This window comes from Echiichthys vipera (assembly GCF_963691815.1).
Source record: "Echiichthys vipera genome assembly, chromosome: 12".
Lineage (NCBI taxonomy): Eukaryota > Metazoa > Chordata > Actinopteri > Perciformes > Trachinidae > Echiichthys > Echiichthys vipera.
The window spans coordinates 10,658,067-10,684,866 of NC_139837.1; the positions used below are offsets into that span (position 1 = coordinate 10,658,067).

The window sequence follows — 26,800 nt, forward strand, 5'->3', positions numbered from 1 at the left end:
AAATAAATACATTCAAAATGTTGTGATATCTTTAAATAGTTAATTTCTTACAGTTTGCTTGGTGGCTAGTCCATTAATTACTTATGTCGGCTGGGACTCATGATCTCAGTATTCCTAAAATCCTGTTTATAGCCCTGACAATGACACACAAACATATAGTAATAATAAAAAACAATGAAAAGTGCACAAATATGTGTCAATATCAGCTCTTGGTGAAGAGTTACATTTTGAAGTTAATTTATAACCTCATCATTAGGCAAGTTGATCAAAATATCTGTACTAAGAAAGCCACTCCCACATGCAAAACTGTATAAAACCGATATAACTGAAACATTTAAGCATGAATAATGTAAACATGTTAATTATAATGGTATACATTTCATACTATATCTCTTATATTAAACCTTCTGGTTTTGTTCTGCGCTAAAATCTTCATCCACTTTTAAAATAAACAGTTGAGACACACGTTAATCACAAAATATCGCCATAACCAGAGAAAAGAAGAAAGACGACCGTTACAAAAGAAACACTTGAATTGCTGTTTTAATGTCAATTGCTACTATTCACAAGCATAAGGAAGATGTTACTGACAAATAACACATAAATACTTTAACTGCAGTTAAACCAGTTTCAGCTGGTTCAGGGGATAAAACTTTTTCAGTTTATTCAACTATGTACAATGAGATTCTTTTATAATGTGAATGGTTCGGTACTTGTACTTGTTAGCAGCACTATTTAGAAGAAAATTTCAGTTATTACTCTAAGATGATTAATACATTCAAGAATTTAGTGTTGACATTTTCAAAGTTGGGAAAAATATCACAAAAACATTTGTGAGAATAAAACAAAACAAAACAAAACAAAAAACCCATCATGCACATTTTATTCGGACGAACATACATGGTTTCGATCACTGAGATATTCAAAAATGTATGTATTGCACATGTTTACCTGGTTAAGGTAAGTTTTTAGATACAATTGGTTTAAAACAATAGAAACAAATATTCACCTTTTGTCACCATGAATCTCAATATCTTTTTTTTATACTAGCAACAGCGTCTTATTTAGTTAAATCCAATATATCAAAAATTAATATTCAAAGACAGCCCACTGTCATTTTGGGAACAAAACCTACAACAACAACAACAACAACAACATCAGTGAGAATGGAGCATCAACTCTGGCTCTGACAGTACAGTCTCTGGAGCCTGAGCTCACTGTGAGCCGCAGAGGGTTTTAAGCACCATCTTTGGATTAATAAACAGTGTTTTTATTATTTTAATTAAAAAAAAGACAAGTGGATTTACTTTTGAGTAGACTTTGGATTAGTGCCACAAGCTGCGTTAACTGTCTTCTATGCGACATATGGAGCGAAATGTAAAGAGCCATTTGTAAACAACAGCTGCTACAAGCTGAGAATAATGTGCCGGTTTACATCTGAGATCATCCGCCCAAACTGGTGACTCCGTCTGCACCAACAGGGTCATCACACGCTGTGCAGACGTAAACCAAAGATGTAAATGTGTCATTTCAAAAACTTCGACTCAACCACATTCAGGTCGTCAAATGAACCTGTGGAGGAGCTGATACTCGCAGCTCTCCTCTCACCGTCTTCTATCATTTCTCAGAGATTTCAAACACACGACTTGAAATCAATCTGAAATCATAACCCATACTGTACATCCCATGCACAGGGTATCCATAAACGTTCATATGAACCCTGTTACCTTTTGTATATGCAGATAATAGGATGTATTTATATAAGATATGCATTATATCATGTCGTATATGTTAAGAACCCGTTCAAAAAGGTTGCTAAAATATATCGTGCTTCTACATCGTGCACACAGACAAACAGCCACCGACCAAAGTTAGTGACGTTTCGAGCGTTTTTGGTCTATCAAGGAATCGCTGTTAGCCACGTCCCTTTTGACTGACAAAAAATGTATCCATCACATGTGCCCTGCTTTAAATGTTCCAGCTTATAAAACATATTTGACAACAGTGCAAGAAAAGACTAATGCTCACTCTCTCTCTGACTGAAACGAGCAGCATCAATTCTTTCTTACGTGAAAGAACTGGAAGAGAGTGAGCAGAAAAAATCTTTTCCAACATATCATCAACTATAGAATTAATCTGATACTTAAATATGGACTCAACCCTCATTCTCAAAGTGCAGGCAATGCGATGCTTGTTTTTACCGCCATGTCAAAATGAGGTGTGTCAGCAGTTTAATAAGACTTTAAAGGTTTTATTTGTACGTTTGGGAGCTCTCATATACAGTGCATGGTCATTCCTTTTTGACACATAGTAGAAAGAAACAGAAAAAAACAACTTTTCGTTCATTAGATTGAGGAATAGTGAGAAACACGGTTTCCTTGAAACGTCTGCAATAACTTCAAGAATTATGCACAAATACTATAAATGCCCAATTGTTGATTCAAGCAGGATAAGTTGAGCTTAAACAAACGCCTTCAGCAATGCAACAAAGGAAACATCTTAAATTACACAGGTGACGGTGCATTAAAATGTATGTACGATTACTGCACAAACAACTTTTCAAGTAAATGTGGGAAGTGAACCCTTGAATCTGCAACTGTGGCCATTTTTGTAGCCTGTCTACAGCATTATGTCCCTTCTTTTATAAAAATGCACCATCATATTTATTTGCATGTGTTGCTGTGAGGATCTAAATGGATGATCCAGGGAGGTAATAGTCTCTATTGTTCCATCGTTCTCATCATATCCACCTTTCAAAACAATCAAACATAAAAATGAAGTAAAGAAAAAAAAGAAAAAAATGGAAAGGAATGACACTGGCTGCATGTATTTGGTTACGAGAGCTCAACCAAATCTGGAAGTGAAATAAAAAAATCAGTCCATCACATAAACATCCCCCATCATCCTCTGCTGTCCAGGGTTTTCTCCTGAAGACGAGCAGTGGACAGCAGGCTGCGTTTCAGCAGCGCAGAGGGAGGGGGGGTGACGTGACCTTGTCATTATCAGTAAAATTGACTAAATTGTAAACCTCAGACTGGATTCAGACTGAAGCCTCAAATGTGCAGCGGCGAGAAGGCGTAGAAAGGAAACTGGGCCTCGTCCTCATCCACAAAGAAACACTGGAAGTAGGGCAGCTCTTCTGTGAAGGACAGTGAAATATACGACAGTGGAGTTCAGGACACTATGTTCCTCGCCTCTCCCTGGCATCCAGACAGAAGACTGAGCGTGCAATTTGCACACTTGTGTGATATTTTGGCAATAAGAGGGGAATTTGTACTCACCTTCCATTTGAAAACTGTCTGATACAGAAGGCGCTGCTATCAAAATAAGAACACGGTGTTAACCATAAAACATTACAGTCCATATTACCTTAAATTGCAGCTTCGCTACACAGTACCTTTAACTTTCTCTTCTTTAACTTTCTTTTCAGACGATTTTTCTACAAAAAAGAGCATTTTCTCTGTGTAAATACAGTTTGAACAGTCCGAATTAAGTTGCTAAACAAACAATTATACCTTTCTTTGCCGGCTCCTGTATCTCTTTAAGAACTCTGTCCTCTGTAAGTAGCAACACAAGATACAAAACTCGTATTAGTCAAAGGGCAGGATTTGGTGGATGAAGGTGTGCATCTTTGCGACAACTCTATTTTTAGCTTAGTTTGATTTGATCATTGTTCAGGCGACGGGTCATTTAATTAGAACACAGCTCTGTTGTGATGTGTGGGCCTAAATGGACAGGTCGCACTAGATTCCCTCATCTGTATTAAAGTGGCTGTAATGCTGCTTATTATTCTGGTGGTTAGGACAGAACAGTCCTATCACAAAAAGACCAAAAACAAATTACAAGGCGAGGTGTACAGCTCCATAAGTTCCACCTGCCCTCAGGGGTCGCATGTTTGCCCTGAGTGTATGTACAGGTTCACATGTAGCTCGCAGTATTGTGTAGGGCAGTATTTAGAAGCCCTTTTTGTCCGTTTGTCCTTTTCACTGACATTTGGCTGATTAGACGATGTTAATGCTCAGTACTAATTCCACACTGTACCTTTAGCTTTGACTTCTTTGGCTGTCTTCTTCTCAGTTGGTTTTCCTAAAAGAGAAAATGTATATATATATATATATATGTGTATATATTTGCTCATAAATAATTCAGGGCTAGAGCAGCAGGTGTATTGTAAACTGTTTGTCTGGTTGCAAACTCTATCGTCTGCAATAAATCACAGTTTTTCCATAAATCTATTGTAAATTTGTTTACAGTGAACATTAATCAAAGCTGGTTGTACGCAGTACCTTTCTTTGTTGCTGTGGGTTTGGCCTTTTCTTTTAAAACCTCAAGCTCTGTTTTACAAATATGAAAAAAACACATGAGACAATAAATTAAAATTGTTTCATCGCCAGCGAAGAAAGAAAAGAGCTTTCTTTCCTATTTGTGTAAGCAAGTGCCATGCCTGAGGCCCCATGGCAAAGCAAAAACTGAAAAAAAAAAAAAAAAAATCACCAACACCAACACCTTACTTCATGGGGTTGTTAAAAGTACTAGCATGCATGTTCAGTAAGATACTGGAAAATGTTACTAAACTATTCATTTATTCTCTATAAGCCAAAGATTTATAGACAAAAATATCAATATTGTAGTATTGTGTAATCTATTGTCTATAAATCTGTAACAGAATAGTTTCTCGCTGAATAAAACCATGTCTATAAATCTTCATTCTAGATGTTTAGAGTATTCATAGACACAGTCACATTCAGCATGAAAATATTCTCCGCCCTCAGATTACACACTGTAATCAGATTACATGGTAACATCAAGTGCTGCCTCTACTGAAGCCCCACAAATGTACCTTTCTTCACACGGACAGCTTTGGTCTTTTCCCTAGAAACGACTGTGTCATCAGGAAGAAAATTTATATAATTAAAGAAAAAGCTTACAGACTTCAAGTAGCTTATAATGCTGATATGACAACATTAGATGATGTAGTGCAAGTGAGACAGTGGTAGAGTTGCCTCACTGTAGGTTTTGAAACCATGTATTGTGCTTTTGATACAGTTATTTTATGTGTGGGAGAACCTCTGGAGGCAGAGTTGCAGCATTTTTAATAGACTAAAATCTTCACCGATCTTCAGCATCACCGAGTTGACTCACTATCCTTGCTGCTCAATAAATTGATCAAAGTAAATGCTGTACCTTTCTTCACTGCAGCGGGTTTGTCCTTTTCTTTAGGCTTCTCCAGTTCTGTAAAAAGCAAAACTGAGGTCAGACTCAGCCAATCTTTATGCAGGACTTGAGCGTGGACAGTTAGCTCTTTTTTCCAACAAATCATATTTCGGCTGGAGCCACAGCGAAATCTCATTTCAAAAAGATTAAAGCAGCTTGCTGAGCATAAATGAATACATGTTTATTTGTGACAATGCTTGGTGTATAATTACTGCACATTAAAGGAATATTCATATCCAGTACATGGATTTATCACCAAAGATGAGAATGTTAGAAGAAAATGTTTTTGTACCGTCTTAAACAGCTTGTTTGACTTTGTACTCTGCTACTTTGGGCTCTGAGTAAATGAGAATGTAAGCATTTGTTGATGTTCGGTTTGTTATCTGGTTGCTAACGTAACGTTAATACATAATCACAATCTAATTATATATAATAATAATATAACTAGATAATACCGCTCCTGGTATCTGCATACCTTTTGTCTTTATGAGTGATTTGACTGTTTCCTTCTTTGTTTCCACCTCTATTTTGGAAGGAGCTTATTCAAATGAAAGACAAATAATTGTGAAAATTCACAATCTAAAAAAAATATATAATATTTGTCTTGTATCTGTCTTTATCTAATATTTACCTTTCTTTTCAAGAGCTGGTTTAGGCTTCTTCTTTGCAACCTCGGCTGCTGAGTGTAATACAAATGCTTTGTGTTAAAGATAGTTCACTTTTTTACCAAATAATGATGGATTTTTATCCGTATTACCTTTTTTGGCAAGAACTGCCTTTGTGTCAGGTTCTAAAGAGAGAGAAGAAAAAATAGCAGGGTGATGATGATTGTTGCTGTTTGATATGTGAGAGATGTACTGAAACTATATCATGTGTTTTAAAGATGTGACTGAGATGTCTGCAATTAAGCATGAGATCATTTTCTGGAAATCTGCCTTTTACGACACAGTTCTTGTTTTATCTGGAAAGTGGAAAATGCACCCACACTATTACTAGACAGAAAGAACAGTCAGTCAGCACCTTTCTGTGAAGTTTCTGCCTTTGATTTTTCTTTCACAACAGCTTCTACGTTAAAAGAAACAAGGACGGATGTCACAATAACTCAGTTTGAAAAGCTACAAGACCAGAGACATTTTCACACACACAGTGCAGCTCAGATAAAGCAAAGTCCTCTCTGCAGTGTGAAAAACATGCATCTCCAAAATATCAAATTCTTCTTAATTTAAACTAATTTTTCAGCTTATTGTGAAGAATGTACATTTTCAAGTTAAGTTTAAACATGAAAATGTCCAAACCGAAAATGACAAAAATCAGTTTTCATACAACAATATTAATTATGTCGTGGTAATAAAGCGTGTATGAGCATCTGATCAGCGGCCACATGTCCATAGCTACTACAGCACCGCAGAAACACACTTCTCCTTATACGCATACCTTTCTTCTTTCCAGCAGATGTAGGTTTTGCTTTAACAACAGGTGCTAAAGAAATATACAGCCCCATTTATTCTAATGCATACAGTTAAGTCAGAAACCACAAAGAAACTGTTGTTGCAAAACTACAACCTGATTAAAATAAAAGAGAGACAAAATAGATGAAGAAAAACAAACCTTTTGTGGGAGTCACTGTCTCTGCCTCCTTCTCCTTGAGAACCTCAGCTTCTAAAGCAAATAATAACAAAACTATCAGTCACATTGGCCATTTCCAGCACTCTGTGTCCATGCTATCATAGCTATAACAGAGGCAGTTTATTTACACAATGTAACCACTTTATTCAAGCATTGTTTAATAAGCAGACTGTCAAAATAAAAGTTAATAATTATAAATAAAGGTATAGTAAATGATTCACATATCGTATATACTAGGTATGATATGAATATATAATATTTGTCCATGCTATTCCTGTTTTTTACCCTTTAAAATCAATTAAAAAAACAAAAACAAAACTACTTTCATCACTGTAAGTACCTTTTTTTGTTGGTGCGGGTTTTACTTTTGGAGTTAGAGGCACTATGAAAGAAAGAGTGTGACAAGATACAGTTCATTAAATAAGGAAATGGAAAGAACACATCTTGTTAATTCATTTTATTTCATTCATAAATGTATATTGCGCAGTGAGCACTTTGAATAATAAAAAGCATACTGTAGCTGTGAGAATATGATAAACCTAGAAACAAAGAGATGTACCTTTCTTCAGCGACACAACCTTCACCTTCTCCTTTGTGATCGAGACATTTTTGTGCGGTACTTCTGCCTCTGTAAGAAAAAAAATGAATGAGGAGGAAAATGAATTGCTTCATTATTTAAACACAAACATAAATGTCGATTAGTGTCCTCTTACCTTTGACTACTGGGGCTGGTTTTCTCTTGAGCGGAGCGGGTTCTGTGTGAAGAGATTCAAGGTTTGTCATTCCAGAGGATAAGATGATGCATCAGAGTGTTAGAGCTAAACACAAACATGCTTCTCACCTCTCTTTGTCAGAACTGGCTTGGGCTTCTGTTTTAAAACCTCAGCTGCCAAAGAAAACACACATTACATGATGCTCAGTATTCAAAACCAAACCTTGGTGTCGTCAACATTTTGATCCTTAAGAAATTTAAAATCTCTTTGGGAGGAAACCAGAGAACCTGGAGAATACCCACACAGACACAGGGAGAACATGCAAACTCCACAGAGAAGTGCCCTGGCCAGGATTTGAACCAGGAACCCTCTTGCCATGAGGCAATGGTGCTAACCACCAGACCATACCCATGTTAAATATTGATGGTTGTCTGTCTCTATTCGTCTCTATGTGCCCTGCGATAAACTGGCGTCCTGTCCAGGGTGTTCCCCGCCTCACGCCCACGACCCCGACAGGGACAAGAGGCTGAAGATGAATGAATGAAGAAATTTAAAATGTGCCAAACCTGTCTTTGCAGAGACCGCTTTCACTTTCTCTTTGGGTGGTTTGACTTCTGAAAACAGAAAATGTGCATATTAGGATCATTGACTCAACTCATTCAACATGGACAAATCTTTAACCAATAAAACATAAACCAATGAACTTCACCTGTTTTCATAGGCACTATTTTGATTCTCTGTTTCACCAGAGAGGCATTTTTGGGAGCTCCTTCTTGTTCTGTCAGCAGCAGATATTTGGATTTAAAACACACACACACACACACACACACACACACACACACACACACACACACACACACACACACACACACACACACACACACACACACACACACACACAGACACACACACACACATACACACACACACATACACATACACACACACACACACACACACACACACAGTATGTAATTGCAGTATAACATGAAGTTAGTTTAATACGTTTATGTGTATTACAACATTTACAGTGCTTACCCTTTTTTAAGATGACTGGTTTGGCCTTTTCTTTGGGAGCAACAGTTTCTGTGTGTGTCAAAAGCACAGCATTTAAAAATAAATAAATAATAATTTAACAGCAGGATCGTTATATTTCCATTGTGACAATGAATCGCTTTGCTCTTTGGTGATTGGAAACATCAAGAACTTCTACACAAATCACGTGTGTCCTACCTTTCTTAGCTGGAGCTGCTTTGGCCTTTTCCTTTGGAACGTCTGTGTCACAGAACAAGGAACATTAGTGGAGCTTTGAAACTGCTAATCAATATATTGCTGATTTAAGTAAGTATCTATGTGTTTGAAAAGACAACAATCACATTCTGAAGAATTCTGCTATTTAGTTTTATTGATATAAACGGAGTATATATATATATATATATATATATATATGGTATAAGTTGTTTATGTAACGATTTACAGTCTTTTGACTATGATCTCTGTTTGATTTCTATTTTTTTTTACATTCCTCTCTACTTCTTGGGCTCATTGGGAGCTGCCACTGGTGGATAATTATGACATTAAATATATATATATATATACTATAAAGATAATTATGTGACACTTAAAAAAATCAATAAATAACAGTAGACATAATATATGCATAATATTTAAGTATGTTTTCATTCTTGAATGACCACTCTTCATTAATGATTGATCAGGCTATGAAGCATCTAAACAGGTAAAAAAACCATCCAATTGAAGTTACTTTAACAAATGAATTCCTTTCATACCTTTCTTTGCAGGTTCTGGTTGGACTTTCACCTTAGGGACTTCGGGAACTTCTATTATTAGGGAATAATAACAATGTTACGTTAAAAGATAGTGGAATTCAATCAGTCTCATGTTAGATGGATAGCTATCAAGTTGTTTTGTTTCTGATCTCCCACGCTGAGGCTTAAAGTTCACATATGGTTACACTGCGCCTGTGACTTACCTGTCTTTGTAACATTCATGTGCTCCTTTTTCAGGACAGGAACTATCTTCTTTTTCACAGCTTTCACCACCTTTACTGCCTTCTTGGGTTCATCAGCTGAACAGCAGGAAGATTACAGAAAGGTAAATTAATTTAAAAAGCGCATTTCATATCCAACGTACTATTTGATGCTAAAATTTCCGTTCCTATTTCATTTAATTAAATGTTATTTAGCATTGTTTTGCTGGGAAGTTTGATACAAATACAGTAATATGACTAATATTAATTTTGTGGACTAGAGAAATTTAAACATGGTCGCCCGAAAATAACAATGATATTTTCGGGCGAGTCTCTCTCGTTCCCATTAAACAACTGAATGTAACCTGTGTCACTGTAAAATCATAAAATATTAACCACAAGGAGGAAAAATGTCACCTGTCCTTCTACATATTGTATCATCTCACCTGCTTTTGTAACATTGAGATGCTCCTTCTTTAGGACTGACAAAACCTCCTTCTTGAGTACTTTAGTCGGCTTTGCAGCCTTTTTGGGTCCAGCATCTGAAATAAAAAGGCAAAGCTGACTGAATACTTTCAACAAAATTATAAAGAAGAAAGAAACATACCCTTCATTGAACAAGGGAAACCTATCATAATATTAAGCCTTCATCAGGCTCCAGTCAGGCATCTCTTTGGGACCTTCTACGAGTAAGCAGATCTAAAGTACAACTAATATTTACATATTTTGCATTGTTATGAAACTTGTACATGTATCATAACAGTAGTTTTAGCCATGCTCGCTGCACGGCTCTGTAGAAGGCTTTGTATTACCTTGTTTTACAGGTTTAGTTTTGATTTCTTCCTTTGGTTCCTTCTTGGGCTCCTTGGGAGCTGCCACTGGTGAAATAATTATGACATTAAAAAGTCCTTTTAGGTTTATATCAATACAAGTGTTTTTGATGAATATATAACTTTAGTTAATGTCAGCAAACAAAACATATTCACAATATCCAAGTATTTCATTCTATAATTTCATTCTTTAATAGTCTAATAAAGAGTGATGAGATATTTGATTGTTGAGCATAAAAGTTAAAAACCATCAGATGCAGTTTATTACAATTTACTACAAATGAATTGACATTGACAAAAACATGCTCCTACCTTTCTTGAAAGGTTCTGGTTTGGCTTTCACCATATGAACTTCAGGAAGCTCTATTATTGGGCAATATTAGAAGGATATAATTAATTAGCTCATCTTAGCTTCACATTAAACATGTGATCACTCTATGCTAAGAGTAATCCTAGTAGACTGTATGAGACAAGGACAACATATATTACACCATATAATATGGTGTCACTTGATATGCCAAATTTATTATATTGATAAAGCAGAGCGAAATATAACATAGTTTTTAACATTGATATATTTCTTTTGGTCATGTTATTTTAAAAATTGCATATTGTCGGGGATCTGAGTCACTGTAGCTTAAAGTTGACACAGTGTTACACTTAGCGTGTCCTGTTATTTACCTGTTTTTATTGCCTTCTTGGGTTCCTCAGCTGAAATTAACAACAGAAAGTGACACAAGTCACCAATAAAGTCATTTCAAGTACAGTTTTCTTTATGTTCTATTTCTGTTAAACTGGGTGTAAGCTGTGTCACTGCAAATTGTCACTGTGCGCTGTTTTTTTTATATACTGTATCATCTCACCTGCTTTAGTAACGTTAAGATGTTCTTTCTTCAGGACAGATGCAAACTCCTTCTTGATTACCTTAATCCTCCTTGCAGCCTTTTTGGGTCCAGCATCTGAAATACAAAGGCAAAGCTGACTGAACACTTTCACATACATTACACAGAGGAAATAAATATACCCTTCGTTGAACAAAGATAACCTATCCCTCCATTTCACCATCATTAGGCTCTAGTCAGACCCTCTATGGCACTCTACAACAACCTGTAAAACTAACTCAATTCCCATCAGCCAATAGTTGTGTTTTGTGCTTAGTGATAATTAGCAAATGCTGAGCAAACTAAGATGGTGAACATTACCACCTTACAGAGCTACTGCGGACTAGGTAGGAATAGTCAATAGATCATTGTGTGTAATTGCAAAAAACAAACTAAACAATGCATTGCTGGCCTATTCCTACCTGTCTTAGTATCTTTTATCTTGGCAGGTTCTTTGTCTTTATGAGTCTTCTTCATGTCTTTCTCTTCTTTAGAAGGCTTTGTTGGTTCTGTTTTTTCTGCGGAGATCTTCTTTGGTTCCTTTTCTTCTTTGGGAATCAATTTGACCTCTTTCCTTTCCTTGGAAGCTTTCTCTGGTTCTTGTTTTTCTTTAGTGGGCTTCATTGGTACTGCCCTTTCTTTGGAAGGTTTTGCTTTCTTTTCCTCTTCATCCTCCTCTTTGGAAGGTTTAGCTGGTTGTTTCTTCTCTTTGGAGATCTTTTCTTGTTCTTCTTTTGCAGGCATCATTACGCCTTTCTCTTCTTTTGGAAGCTTCGTAACTTCTTTGGCGTCTTTATGGGATTTTTCTGGTTCTTTCTCTTTTTTGAGAGGCTTCTTGACTTCTTTCTCCTCTTTAGATGGTTTCATAATTTCTTTCTCCACTTCGAGTGGCTTCTTGGCTTCTGTTTCTTCTTTGAGAGGTTTCTTGGTTTCCTTTTCCCATTTAGATGGTTTCTCGGCTTCTTTCTCTTCTTTAGATGGTTTCTTGACTTCTTTCTCCTCTTTAGACAGTTTCTCAACTTCTTTCTCCTCTTTAGATGGTTTCTTGATTTCTTTTTCTTCTTTGAGAGGTTTCTTGATTTCTTTTTCTTCTTTGAGAGGTTTCTTGACTTCTTTCTCCTCTTCAGATGGCTTCTTGATTTCCTTTTCTTCTTTGAGAGGTTTCTTGACTTCCTTCTCTTCTTTAGATAGTTTCTTGTCTACTTTCTCCTCTTTGAGTGGCTTCTGGACTTCTTTTTCTTCTTTGAGGGGTTTCTTGATTTCTTTCTCCTCTTTAGATGGTTTCTTGACTTCCTTCTCTTCTTTAGATGGTTTCTCGTACTCTTTCTCCTCTTTAGATGGTTTCTTGATTTCCTTTTCTTCTTTGAGAGGTTTCTTGATTTCCTTTTCCTCTTTGAGAGGTTTCTTGACTTCTTTCTCCTCTTCAGATGGCTTCTTGATTTCCTTTTCTTCTTTGAGAGGTTTCTTGTCTACTTTCTCCTCTTTGAGTGGTTTCTTGACTTCTTTTTCTTCTTTGAGGGGTCTCTTGACTTCTTTCTCCTCTTTAGATGGTTTCTTGACTTCTTTTTCTTCTTTGAGAGGTTTCTTGACTTCTTTCTCCTCTTTAGATGGTTTCTTGACTTCTTTTTCTTCTTTGAGAGGTTTCTTGATTTGTTTCTCCTCTTTAGATGGTTTCATGACTTCTTTCTCCTCTTGAGATGGTCTTTTGAATTCCTTCTCCACTCTGGATGGTTTCTTGACCTCCTTTTCTTTGGATGGTTTCTTGACTTCTTTCTCCTCTCTAGATGATTTCTTGACCTCCTTCTTTTCTTTTGATGGTTTCTTGACTTCTTCCTCTTCTTTGGGAGGTTTCCTGACCTCTTTTTCTTCTTTGAGGGGTTTCTGGATTTCTTTCTCCTCTTTAGACTGTTTCTCAACTTCTTTCTCCTCTCTAGATGGTTTCATGACTTCTTTCTCCTCTTTAGCTGGTTTCTTGACTTCTTTCTCCTCTTTGAGAGGTTTCTCGACTTCTTTCCCTTCTTTGAGAGGTTTCTTGACTTCTTTCTGCTCTTTAGATGGTTTCTTGATTTCCTTTTCTTCTTTGGATGGTTTCTTGACTTCTTTCTCCTCTCTAGATGATTTCTTGACCTCCTTCTTTTCTTTTGATGGTTTCTTGACTTCTTCCTCTTCTTTGGGAGGTTTCCTGACTTCTTTTTCTTCTTTGAGGGGTTTCTGGATTTCTTTCTCCTCTTTAGACTGTTTCTCAACTTCTTTCTCCTCTCTAGATGGTTTCATGACTTCTTTCTCCTCTCTAGATGGTTTCATGACTTCTTTCTCCTCTTTAGATGGTTTCTTGACTTCTTTCTCCTCTTTGAGAGGTTTCTTGACTTCTTTCTGCTCTTTAGATGGTTTCTTGATTTCCTTTTCTTCTTTGAGACGTTTCTTGACTTCTTTCTCCTCTTTAGATGGTTTCTTGATTTCCTTTTCTTCTTTGGGAGGTTTCTTGACTTCTGTCTCCTCTTTAGATGGTTTCTTGATTTCCTTTTCGTCTTTAAATGGTTTCTTGATTTCTGTTTCTTCTTTGAGAGGTTTGGTGACTTCCTTCTCCTCTTCGATAAGCTTCTTGCCTTCTTTCTCTTCTTTGAGAGGTTTCTTGACGGCTTTCTCTTCTTTAGATGGTTTCTCTGCTTCTTTTTCTTCTTTGAGAAGTTTCTTGACCTCTTTCTCCACTTTAGTTGGTTTCTCGACTTCTTTCCCTTTTTTGGGAGGTCTCCTGACTTCTTTTTCTTCTTTGAGATGTTTGGTGACCACTTTGTCTTCTCTAGATGGTTTCTTGATTTCTGTTTCTTCTTTGAGAGGTTTGGTGACTTCCTTCTCCTCTTCGATAAGCTTCTTGCCTTCTTTCTCTTCTTTGAGAGGTTTCTTGACGGCTTTCTCTTCTTTAGATGGTTTCTCTGCTTCTTTTTCTTCTTTGAGAAGTTTCTTGACCTCTTTCTCCACTTTAGTTGGTTTCTCGACTTCTTTCCCTTTTTTGGGAGGTCTCCTGACTTCTTTTTCTTCTTTGAGATGTTTGGTGACCACTTTGTCTTCTCTAGATGGTTTCTTGATTTCTGTTTCTTCTTTGAGAGGTTTGGTGACTTCTTTCTCCTCTTTGATTAGCTTCTTGACTTCTTTCTCTTCTTTAGGTGGTTTCTCAGCTTCTTTCTCTTCTTTGTGAGGTCTTCTGACTTCTTTTTCTTCTTTGAGAGGTTTGGTGACCACTTTGTCTTCTCTAGATGGTTTCTTGACCTCCTTCTCTTCTTTGGATGGTTTCTTGACTTCTTTTTCTTCTTTGAGAGGTTTCTTGACTTCTTTCTCCTCTTTAGATGGTTTCTCGACTTCTTTCTCCTCTCTAGATGGTTTCCTGACTTCTTTCTCCTCTTTGAGAGGTTTCTTGACTTCTTTCTCCTCTTTAGATGATTTTTCGACTTCTTTCTCTTCTTTGGGAGGTCTCCTGACTTCCTTTTCTTCTTTGAGAGGTTTCTTGCTTTCTTTTTCTTCTTTGAGATGTTTGGTGGCCTCTTTGTCTTTTCTAGATGGTTTCTTGGCCTCCTTCTCTTCTTTGGATGGTCTCTTGACTTCTTTCTCTCCTCTAGATGGTTTCTTGACTTCTTTCTCCTCTTTGGGAGGTTTCTTGACTTCTTTCTCTTCTTTGGGAGGCTTCTTGACTTCTTTCTCCTCTTTAGATGGTTTCTTGACTTTCTCTTCTTTGGATGGTCTCTTGACTTCTTTCTCTCCTCTAGAGGGTTTCCTGACTTCTTTCTCCTCTTTAGATGGTTTCTTGGCCTCCTTCTCTTCTTTGGGAGGTTTCTTGACTTCTTTCTCTTCTTTGGGAGGCTTCTTGACTTCTTTCTTCTCTTTTGATGGTTTCTTGACTTCTTTCTCTTCTTTGGGAGGCTTCTTGACTTCTTTCTTCTCTTTTGATGGTTTCTTGACTTCTTTTTCTTCTTTGGGAGGTGTCTTGACTTCTTTCTCCTCTTTAGATGGTTTCTTGACCTCCTTCTCCTCTTTGGGAGGTTTCTTGACTTCTTTCTTCTCTTTAGATGGTTTCTTGACCTCCTTCTCCTCTTTGGGAGGTTTCTTGACTTCTTTCTCCTCTTTAGGTGGTTTCAAGATCTCCTTCTCCTCTTTGGATGGTTTCTCAACTTGTTTTTCTTCTTTGAGAGGCTTCTTGACTTCTTTCTCCTCTTTAGGTGGTTTCAAGATCTCCTTCTCCTCTTTGGATGGTTTCTCAACTTGTTTTTCTTCTTTGAGAGGCTTCTTGACTTCTTTCTCCTCTTTAGGTGGTTTCAAGATCTCCTTCTCCTCTTTGGATGGTTTCTCAACTTCCTTTTCTTCTTTGAGTGGCTTCTTGACTTCTTTCTCTTCTTTGGGAGGCTTCTTGACTTCTTTCTCCTCTTTAGATGGTTTCTCGGCTTCTTTCTCTTCTTTGGGAGGCTTCTTGACTTCTTTCTCCTCTTTAGATGGTTTCTTGACTTCTTTTTCTTCTTTAAGAGGTTTCTTGACCTCCTTCTCTTCTTTGGGAGGTTTCTTGACTTCTCTCTCCTCTTTAGATGGTTTCTTGATCTCCTTCTCTTCTTTGGATGGTTTCTCAACTTCTTTTTCTGCTTTGAGAGGCTTCTTGACTTCTTTCTCCTCTTTAGATGGTTTCTCGGCTTCTTTCTCTTCTTTGGGAGTTCTCTTGACTTCCTTCTCCTCTTTAGATGGTTCTTTTTTCTCTTGTTTGAGAGGCTTCTTGACTTCTTTCTCCTCTTTAGATGGTTTCACGAGTTCTTTCTCCACTTTAGATGCTCTCTCAGCTTCTTTCTCTTCTTTGGGAGTTCTCTTGACTTCCTTCTCCTCTTTAGATAGTTCTTTTTTCTCTTCTTTGAGAGGCTTCTTGACTTTTTTGTCTTGTTTAGATGGTTCCTTGACTTCTTTCTGTTCTTTGGGTTGTTTCTTCACTTTTTCTTTAGAGGGTTTTGCCACGTGTCTCTTCTCTTTAAGTTTAGCGGTTTCTTCCTCCTCCATAGATGGCTTCCTTACTTCTGCTCCCTCTTTGGAAGGTTCCTTAGGTTCTTCTTTCTTTTTAATCGCTTCTTCTAAAAACAATCATCAAAGTGTCAATTTTTCATTTGATCTAAGATGTCTGTAACAGTCTTAATGGACAACTGGACAAAGTACCTAATGCCCTTTTTAGTTAAAAAAATGTAGTTCTGAACAATACTTTATACTTTCATCATTAAGTGTTACTACCTTTGGGCTTTCGTTTCTTGTCAAAGGGTTTGGCCTTGTCCTTTATCTTTTCTTCTTTTAGTTTTATCTCTATGGTTTCCTCATGTTTGGCTTCCTTCTCTTGTTTCTTCTCCTCTTCAGTTGCTGTGGCTTTGAGGTCTGTAAGCAACAATAAATATTCATGGGAAAAACTCAGGTGCTTGTGTGCAAAGTACATTTTTGTTTTCACTTAATTCTACCAAATCAATGCATTTAATGGTAGATGAAAGAAAAATTAATGTAAGCAAAGTGAAGAATGTGCACAATTTCAAGGGTATTACCTTTAATAATGGCGTCTTTAACTTCTTTTATTGCATGTCTTTCCTTTGCCTCTTTGAGAACTGAAGTATATCATGCAGAAATATGTGTAAAAAAAAGACAGAACATAACAGCACAATACCGATTCTAACCAGTGTTAGTCATCAAAACAAATAATCATGCTTGCATAAGCACTATAAGCACGACAATGCTAAAAACATGAAAAACACATCAGAACTAGATATACGATTGTTAAGTCATAAGTTCTTCAGAAATATTTTTTTCTTTGATACACAATTTACTGTGGAAACAAGATCACACAGTACACAAAATGTTGTTGTGTGTCCTCATCCAGAAGCCTAGCAATGTTTTCCTTAGCCTGTTGGCTCCATCTAGCTGTCTTCTGTACTATTGGCTCATTACCTGAGGAAATTACTGTTGGGTCTAAAGCAGGAACACTTACATACACAATTAACACTTTGGGAAATAGATTCGTCTTTGCTGAGTCATCAAAAAGAAAAGATCCATTAAGGGAGTGCTGTACTGTTTTCGTCCTAAGATCCTCTTTCCTTGCAGCAATTCACACCTTATGTTTTTCTGAACTAAATGAAACTCGAGCTGATCTGTTAGTCAACGTTAAATTGCTTTTAAACCTACAGCTATAATTGTCTCTTAAAGAAACACACCAACATTTTTGCAAATGTGCTTGTCTTCCTGTAGTCAGATAAGATCAGTTTAATCCCATGCTGGGTGTCTAGTACAGTGATGGTGACCTTGTTTCCCACAAGGAAGTGGAGTATACTATGATCTGAGAGCCATTTGAGCCCAACAACCAACAGTAAACTCCATGGACAAAGCAGCACAACACTGCTTTTGCGGATAGTACCAGTCTTATACTAAAGCACCACTTCCTAATACGTGTAATACACACAAAAGAAATATGTGGAGTACACACAGATTTTTGTGGATTACTTTTCGTACAATATCATATGAACCTGAAATGAGAACAGCCTTGTTACATCAGTCATTGAACTCCTGTTCTGTTCAGTTAGGGCTGTAATAACATTAGTCATGTCACGACCAAATGGTCCTTTGAAAACATGTTTAGAAAAGGTAAAGATGATCAATATTCACGCATTACATTTATCATTATTAACACACTCACCATTCAGAAACATTTTCATTATCTGATAATGAAAAAAAAAGATGAAAAATATGTGATGATGATAATGGTAAGAGTGTTGTACCTTTCTCGTGTTTGTGAAGTTGTTCTTTGCGAGCAGCTCTGGATGCGACTCTTCTGAGCCTCTCAAAGGGAACGTGGACCTTCCTCTTTCGTTTGAGTTCAGTTTTCCCACTTTCACTGTTGTTGTTGTTCTCATCATGATCGTTGATGATGTCAGAGTATTCGTCTTGGTCGTGAACAGTTGTTTCTTCATCCTGCTCCTCAACAGATTCAGGCACTAGGGTGGCGTTATCGAGTTTTTCAGTTGACAGAATTGTAAGATGAAGCTGTTGGACGGATGGCTCTTCGTCTTCATTTTCATCATCCACCTCCATCGTATCTACTTTGTCCAGTTTTTCTCCTTCCTCCTCCTTTTCTACAGCCTCATCGTCGCTGAGATCTAAAGCTTGATCGTCCTGATCGTTTTTTACAAACTGATATTTGACATCAGTGTCAGTTAATTCCACGCCTTCTTCGTGTGTTTCTTCATCAACATGAAGCTCTTCATCTTCAACTTCCTCCTCATCAGCCTCTTCTTCTGTTGTTATCTCCTCCTTATCGTCTACTAGAAATTCTGTTTTTGTCTCCTCTTCCTTCTCTTTCGCTTCCACCAAATCTTCTTCAGTTTTGGTCTCCTCTTCTGCGTCCTCATCTTCTACCAGAAATTCAGTTTTTGTCTCCTCTTCCTCCTCATCTTCTACTGCAGCTTCTTCACTTTTGGTCTCCCTTGCTTCCTCCTCTTCCTCCTCCTCCTCCTCCACTTCTACTGCTTTTTCAGTTTTCGTCTCCTCCTCCTCTTCCTCGCCATCTTCTACAAAAACTGCTTCAGTTTTTGTCTCTTTGTCGTAGTCCTCCTCCTCTTCCTCCTGGTCTTCTACAAAAACTTCTTCAGTTTTTATCTCCTCATCCTCCTCCTCCTCCTCTTCCTCCTGGTCTTCTACCAAAACTTCTTCAGTTTTTATCTCTTCATCCTCCTCCTCCTCCTCTTCCTCCCCGTCTTCTACCAAAACTTCTTCAGTTTTTATCTCTTCATCCTCCTCCTCCTCCTCCTCTTCATCCCCATCTTCTACCAAAACTTTTTCTTCTTCTACTGCATGTTCTTCTGTTTTTGTTTCCAACTTCTCCTCCCCCATTACCAAGATTTCTTCAGCTTTGGTCTCCTCCTCCTCCTCCTCCTCTACCTCTACCCAATCCGTTGTTTTAGGTTTCTCTTCATCCTCTTCTTTTATTGCAACCTCTTCTGTTTTGGTTTCCTCTTCCTGCTCTACCAAAAGGTCTTCAGCTTTAGTCTCCTCTACCAAACCCTCCATTTTGGTCTTTTCATCTTCCTCCTCTCTGTTTACTGCATCTTCTTCTTTTGTCATGTCCTCCTCATGCTCTACCAAAACGTCTTCAGCTTTGGTCTCCTCCTCTACCAAATCCTCCATTATGATCTCCTCCTCCTCCTCCTCCTCCTCCTCCTCCTCCTCCTCCTCCTCCTCTACCAAGTCCTCTGTTTTGGTCTTATCTTCCTCCTCTTCTTTTAATGCATCTTCTGTTTTTGTGTCCTCATCCTGCTCTACCAAAACTTCTTCAGCTTTGGTCTCCTCTTCTTCTCCCTCAGCTTCTACCACATCTTTTTCCCTTTCTGGCTCTACTTCTTTTTCAATCTCTGTTTTAACATCACCCTCCTCTTGTTCTTCTTCATCATCCTCTGTTTTTAATTCCTCCTCCTCTTCTGTACCGACACCTCCCTCATCTTTTTTGTCCTCTTCCTGGTGTGCGGCATCCTCCTCTGTATCAACCTCTTCTCCATCTTCTTCCAGTGATGGTTCATGTTCAGTCTCTTCAAGGTCGACATGTTTCACTAGTGATGTGATATTAAAAAATATAGTGCCTGTTATTGATCTTTTATCTGACCAATGAATGTGACTATCAAAGAAATAACGTTTGAATACCATCATCTTCCTCTGCCTCTTTCACATCTGCTTCACTGGCAGCGTCAGTGGGAACTTCAGCCTCCTCCTCCTCCTCAATCTCTGAGTCTGAGGCTTCATTTAACTCTGCAGCAGCGGCGGCAGCTTCATCTTTGGCAGCGTTCATGATCTCTGTAACTGTATCATCAACCCATGTGACCTGTCTTATCTGACCGTCACATCTTTACATGGAAACGCAGCTCCAAACTTATTTTCAGGTACAGAATAATTTGATGGGGTGAAATGGGAACAATGACCCTTCATAAAATGTTATAGTACACACCACATGCTGCAGTTATTGATTTTTCACAATTGCTTATATCATTCAAATTCTCTTACTGCCAACAAATCTAAGGAATTGACCAAAACCAACAATGCAGTTCATCTCTCAATACCTTCCAACATTTCTTCTGAAAATGTAACTCTTTAAAAAAAAAAAAAGCTTCACAGATATATAGTAAAAACAAATTCAAAGGCGTGTAGGTAAAATAAAATACTGCTGGGCTGAATGGAAAGATGAGCTGTTTGTAGCCTTAATGTTGCTAGGCTAGCACGATTCTCTTAGTCGGTTTGTGAATACTGAATACAATCTGTGAGAATCAACATCCCTAATCTATGGCACACAGAAATGAGATAACTCAGTCTTTGGCTACACAGACAAGGCTTGTTAGTTGCATTAATTAATTGTTGGTTTTATTCTTTGCATGGGATTTGTTGACAAAAGAAAAATGACGGATGTTTAGATTGTTGACATACAAATAAATGGCTGGTCAGTCAAAGGAATGCCACTCCAAAGGACACATTAAAGATCAGTTTCCATGCTTAGTATTTTTTTTTATTTTTAACATACAGCAGAAAACACAATGACTGAAAACCACGTAATATAAAATACATTCCATGAAATGTTACATCCAACGAACAGTCAGTGTGAGAGATGCAGTCATCAACTCCTTATATGAACATTTATTAAAAGGGAAGTATACAGTGGTTATGGTGCATATTTGTTAAAGTACAAAATGGAGTTTATTCAAACAAGATTAACATACAATCCCATCATACTTCATGTTCGCTCTATTAAAAGTCAGTTTATATGGAGTGGTAGGAAATAAAGTCAGTGGGAACATGCAAAGGCAACTATTTGCTGGCAACACACACCTGACCCAGATAAACATAATCTTTAATATGTTCTTACCTTTTTCAAATGGTGGCAGGAATTCACCTACATTTCAAGAACAAATGCAATGAAAGACAAATAGCTTGATATTTAAAGGATTATTTTAGTGTTGCAGCAGGAAAAAGTGAGAAAAAAGTTGTCATTACTTACCTTTCCTTTGTACCAGCTTTATATCAGATGGTGATGGGGGAGCTACGGTTTCATCTAAACAAAGAGAAGAAACAGATGCGTTTTGCAAATGGCATGTAACTTGCTTTATAATACTGTATATAGATAATATTTGTCCAATAAAATTGCGATAAAAAGTCCAACCTTTTTCAGTTATGACATCTACAACTGGTGTGGCACCAGGCTCACCTAAAACAAGAAGAAACTATGATTACAAATGCTATGGTGTCTGCATATTATTGTGTTTTTTTATAATTTAGTTAAGTTGAAGTTGAAGTTATTATCATATATAACTAATGCAAAAAGAGCATACCTTGATCTCCAACAAGCATGCTCGACATGTAAGCCACAAACAAATCTTTCTTGTCTGAGAACTCCAGCACGGCGTCTTGGACAACTTTCATGGGGTCAGTGGATACTTCAGGCAAAATCCCTGAAATATCAGAACAGCACAGAGTCAGTTTAAGCTGCTGTTCGTGATACTAAAAAAAATTCACCTTCTGGTTGTTTACTTTTTCTTCCATTGCTAAATGTATTCATATCTTAGTATAAGTAATTACGACAACTGTGATGACTGTGGTTGATTTGTAAATGAAATGTCGTCATATGTTAAACAGACCTTCTTCACCCATCAGCATTGTCGAGACGTAGCTCACGAGCATGTTTATCTGCTCTGATGTGATTTCTGCGATCCTCTTCAGAGCTGACATCGGGCTAAATCCCACAGCATTCTGGATATCTGATCGACAGAAAGGTCAAAGTGAAAACTGCAGTTTGCAGGGTAAAGCAGAGAAGACATTGCAGCGGTTCACATGTTTACCGTAGATTAGGTGAAAGGTTAAAAATACTGTACCTTGTACTGTGTCCAGTATTACATCAAAGATGGCACAGAGCACATCCTGGATGTATCCTGATATTCCACTCAGAAAGTCGTTAGTAACACTGAAGACATTTCTACCAACAACCACAGGGTCAATGAAGCTAATGTCAGTGGTTCCTGAAGAAGAACAAACACACGTTCAAGCCAAAGCTGCAGTGAGTTACTTAGTTCAACAAAGTAAAATCACTATTTCTTTTCCAGACATTTTTTAGGACAGTTAAAGACCAGTGAGAAAGGCCTGTAATTAATCATTTTTAGTGCAAAAACAAATCTTTGTTATACACCCATGACAAACAGTTGGTGAATATTATTTAATCTGTAATGTATTTAGGCAACAAATAAGGATTAAACAATATATAGTTGTTGCATTCCACAACAATAAATAAGGTTAAAATATGATGTGGGTTGAGTACCTTTTGTTATATCCAGTATACTGTCTATGATGCCACAGAGCACGTCCTTGATGTAGCCCATTATTCCACTCACAATGTCATTAGTAGCAATAAAGACATTTCTGCCGACCACCACAGGGTCCATGAAGCTAATATCCACGGTTCCTGAGAAGCACAAATAGAAAACAAATAAAGACAAATAATCACTAATGCATGCTGTGTTAAACTGGTCTTTTAATATTTTAAGATGTTATAGATTAGAGAGATGTTACATGAGGAGCGTTAATACCTTTCACTACATCCAGAATTGTGTCCAAAATGGCACAGAGCACATCCTGGATGTAGCCCCCCACTCCACACACAAGGTCATTAGTAACACTGAAGACAGTTCTGCCTATGACCACAGGGTCAATGTAGCTAAGGTCAATTTCTCCTGAGAAAAACAAGGACATTAGTGAGTGACATTTTAATTTATTAATAACCAACCTAGGCAAACATAAACACAAAGAAATACTGAAGTACAGTTTTACTTGAATTAGGATTTTTTCACTCAGGTAATTAATAATCATCATGTCATTTAGTTTTGAATAATAAAAAAAGACACATTCCTTCAGATAAGCATTGAATATGGAATACATACCTTTATTTATATCCAGTATAGTATCCAATACAGTGTCCACAATAGCACACAGGGTGTCCCTAAAGGTGCCCGCAACTCCACCCACGAAATCATTAGTTGAATGGAAAGCTCGCCTGCCGAAGACCACAGGGTCAACATAGCTGAGGTAGAAGTTCCCTGTGGGTTTGGGGGGTAGATTATTAGACCTGTGGTTACACGGTTGCATCAAATGAAAGTGCTGACAGCTTTCGAGTGTGTTTTCATACCTTCTTCATCTGAAAAATGTCGAACAAAGGCATCTTTTGCTTCTGATATTTCCTCAGCCGCGTAAGTGGCAGCGGACATGGGGTCACTTAAATCCGGTGCACATTCTACAAGCCCAGAGATAAGAGTCAAATATTACTATACTTGCATGAGCACTACTAAAAAGATGTGGCATGCCTGCTGACTCTTATGCACCTTGAAACTTATTGAGCAGACTGGATACTTCATCGATGGCGTCGTTTACTGCCTGCACAGGGTCTGAAACGACTTGCTGAATGTCTGAGAATAATAACAGACTTATTGATATCTAGTTTGTTGACTGAAATTCTAAAAAGATACATTTTTAAGGCTATTTGTGACTCACCAGGGACTGCCTTGTACTCCACAATGTCAAACATGACCACTCCCACCACCACCCAGGACAAGAGAGCAGCCAGGGCGATCAGCAGCTCTGCGGACACTTTGAGCTTCCTGAGGAGCCCCAGACCTTTAGACTTGAGAGAGCTCGTCTGTGGTGCAGCTGCTCCATTGGCTGCAGAGGATGGGGCAGATGCAGCTCCTTTATGGGGAAAAACAAAAAAGCATGTGTGGATATGTGTGCCTTCTTGAAAATACAGTACTAGACCTGACCAATAAATCAGCAGGGCCAATATATCAGCTGGTATTAGCTTACTGCAAGTATATCAACATCTACATGAGGACAGAAATCCAAAAGATATTGTGTCATAATTACAATGTTTGTGCCAGAGAGCACTGACATGTTCATATTTTGACTGTAAAATGTTCAGCTCAGTACACATCTTGGTCACAATTCTTTAATAATCATATTAAATGGATCCATATGAAGTCCGATGTTATTGTTATGTTGTTGTTATGAATATTGAATTCATTATCGACCTATCGAAAAAATATAGAATCTAAAAATGATTATTGTTCAGGCTCTGATACAATATATAAAATAGGCTCTGACAAAAATGTTTGCTGTGCCTTTATCTTTACAGGGGAGGATTTAATTTTCTAACATTATATATTCATGACTAAACAGGCAAATATCATGACGTCAAAGTTCTGAAAAACTTCTGCTGTTATTAATTATTAATAACTGCTTTATCCGGGTTGTGTGGGTGTAGTTTGATTCGATTGTTTGTCAGTGTTGCAAACAACCAAACAAATGTCATCAGATTTTTGTTCAAGTGTTTCTGAACTCTGATTGGTGCGCAGAGACAACTGAGCCTGACCCAGTGCAGATCAGTGAGCTGCTTTAACATCAAAATCACATGAATAAACGCATCGTTCATGGTATAACGTTGATTGAGAAAGCCAGTTTGTAGGGCCTATAACTAAGGAATGGTTCAGTGACTGATAAACGATGATGAAGCCTCAGCAGATATGTTTACCTTGAATATTAATCTAATAAGATATTGGTAAACGGGCTGGATCTCTATTGCACTTTTCTAGTTTTACTGACTATTCAAAGCATTTAACAACACAAACCAGCATTCACCCATTCACTGGTGGCACTTAAATATATATATATATATGTTTATATTAGTAATAAATAAAGATTCAATCGCACACTGATAAGAACAATTTGAGATTCAGTATCTTGCCCAAGGATACTTCAACATGTAGACAGGGACTCGAACGCCCGACCTTCTGATGAGAGGACAAGCACTGTACCTCCTGAGCCAGAGCAGCCCATAACACCTGATAAACAACAAACTAAAAAGATCCATCTACAGTTATTAATCTAATGCTTACAGCAGCTTATAACTTAGAAGTTCCTGTTGCAAGTTTGGGATAATAATGTCCTTCTACGGCTTCCTTCATCATCACAACAATGCAGCTAAACCATGCAGGTGAAGGATATTCTCTTCAATAATGTGTCTCATCTTCACATTTATCAAATGACAACCTCTGCCTGTGCCTCACATACACATGTAAACTCATTCCCTGATGTTTGGGGATTAGGGGATGATGGCCACCTGTTTAGTCCAGTGGAAAATGCTTGAGATGGCATTTAGTGACATATCCTCATCATCATCAACACTGGCTTCCTTTCCAACTTAGACCTGGCGCCGAGGTGTTAGAGACACCTTCTGACTGTGAATAAACTCTGATCATGCCTGACTCATGATTCTGCTGAGTCATGGAAAAAAAAACTCCTTCAGAATTATTCAGGATGGACAGACGGTGTCAGTGTTTCACCACAAATGTATACAAGTTCTAAAGGAAAACTGCCTGTTTTTGTTCAGCTCATTAAAACCCCAAAGGTTAACTTGCGTGGAAAGCAACGCTTGTTTGAGGTGATTACAACAGAAGCAGGCTTATTTTTTAATGGCAAAGCATGAAGGTGAAAACCAGGGGACGGCCCAAGCAGCAGTCGTGTCTGTCACAGGAGAGCAACACTAATACTCTGGCTACATGATATCCTGTATTTATAGCAACCAACTTTCAACACATTTTCTGAAGAGGACGTACCCCATCAAAACACTACCATTTATTTATTTATTTATTACATAGCATATATTATTTAGGCTCTCTGTGCTATAGCAAACAGTAAGTGTTGTTGTAATTCCAGTGCTGATGCAGGTCTAACAGTCCTACCTTCAGCCATGGTGATATGGAGACACTTTCAGCTATAATCCGTTGAGTTGGGGGCAAAGCCTCCTCATGCAGAAGTTAATGGAAAATCACAGCTTTAGTAGGAATCAGCATCCACTTATCCGTAAATAGTGTCCAAGTTATTAGGTTATTCCATTTCCACTTGGTGATCACAGTCTTTGTATCTTGATTTGTGTAATCCGCAGGTTTAACTTCTCCAAGATAGGAAAAAAAAAGAAGAAGATGAAAAATCAAGCATACATTGAAAGATTTATAGGTGTTGGAGAATTTGGAGCTGCCAGTTCGGCAGCATTTCAGAGGGGGGTCTGGGGCCGGTGGGGCGACGGAAAGCAACGCAGGGGAAGGAAAGAGCCAAGCTAAGCAGAGGGCTGGGTAGGGTGCGCAGGAACAGACAGAATACCCCACCCTGTGTTACTGGTGCCTCACATGGGTATAGGTCAGGGAACAGCACAGGGAGGCTTCAAGGTAACTTTATCCCTCAGAAGGTCCAGGTTATTCTTAGCTGGAGTTCTCGCACCAGCTGCTCTGACAGGCCTTTTTTGGCGGTTGAAGGGTCTGTGTGAGATTAACTGGCTGAATTGGGCACCCCTACTGGTGGGGCACTTTAATCTACCTACTGAAACAAATCAGGCGCTCAAAATGAGATACAGACAAGAACACAGCAAAAAAACATGTGTTTAAAATGTTTCACTGTCCAGCAAACATGCTCACAACA

General features: G+C 37.9%; 1 protein-coding gene across 19 annotated transcripts; it reads right to left on the bottom strand.

Annotated features, from left to right (window-relative positions):
• Positions 1 to 527: 527 nt before the first annotated feature.
• On the bottom strand, positions 528 to 26,499 carry LOC310954273 (uncharacterized protein). Of its 19 annotated transcripts, XM_083923668.1 has the most exons (45): positions 26,068 to 26,499; positions 23,825 to 24,019; positions 23,656 to 23,739; positions 23,463 to 23,567; positions 23,218 to 23,373; positions 22,867 to 23,010; positions 22,599 to 22,742; positions 22,159 to 22,302; positions 21,925 to 22,044; positions 21,619 to 21,738; positions 21,450 to 21,494; positions 21,288 to 21,341; positions 21,156 to 21,182; positions 16,807 to 16,866; positions 16,505 to 16,645; positions 11,677 to 16,353; positions 11,237 to 11,332; positions 11,055 to 11,084; positions 10,686 to 10,736; positions 10,356 to 10,421; positions 9,990 to 10,085; positions 9,547 to 9,642; positions 9,344 to 9,394; positions 8,787 to 8,828; positions 8,592 to 8,639; positions 8,263 to 8,331; positions 8,120 to 8,167; positions 7,682 to 7,726; positions 7,554 to 7,595; positions 7,400 to 7,468; positions 7,181 to 7,222; positions 6,823 to 6,873; positions 6,649 to 6,693; positions 6,235 to 6,279; positions 5,972 to 6,004; positions 5,846 to 5,893; positions 5,690 to 5,752; positions 5,185 to 5,232; positions 4,841 to 4,882; positions 4,287 to 4,334; positions 4,042 to 4,086; positions 3,516 to 3,557; positions 3,398 to 3,439; positions 3,282 to 3,317; positions 528 to 3,139 (listed from the first exon to the last, which is right to left on the bottom strand). In XM_083923668.1, exons 1-45 carry the CDS (start codon positions 26,075 to 26,077, stop codon positions 3,054 to 3,056), a joined length of 7,791 nt encoding a protein of 2,596 aa, XP_083779794.1. In that variant the 5' UTR covers positions 26,078 to 26,499; the 3' UTR covers positions 528 to 3,053. The 19 variants fall into 19 exon arrangements, 15 of the variants coding, with proteins under 15 accessions (XP_083779794.1, XP_083779789.1, XP_083779784.1 ...); XM_083923663.1 differs by lacking the exon at positions 22,867 to 23,010; XM_083923658.1 differs by lacking the exon at positions 21,450 to 21,494.
• Between the last annotated feature and the right edge of the window lie 301 nt (positions 26,500 to 26,800).

Excerpts from the sequence above, each read along its gene's own strand:
- LOC310954273 (XM_083923657.1), bottom strand. The coding sequence starts at position 19,435 with ATGGAGGATTTGGTAGAGGAGGAGACCAAAGCTGAAGACGTTTTGGTA. Across the intron at positions 16,354-16,504 it reads GAAACGAAAGCCCAAAGGTA|AAGAAGCGATTAAAAAGAAA; the intron begins GTAACACTTAAT and ends GATTGTTTTTAG. Across the intron at positions 10,422-10,685 it reads ACCAGAACCTTTCAAGAAAG|TGGCAGCTCCCAAGGAGCCC; the intron begins GTAGGAGCATGT and ends TTATTTCACCAG.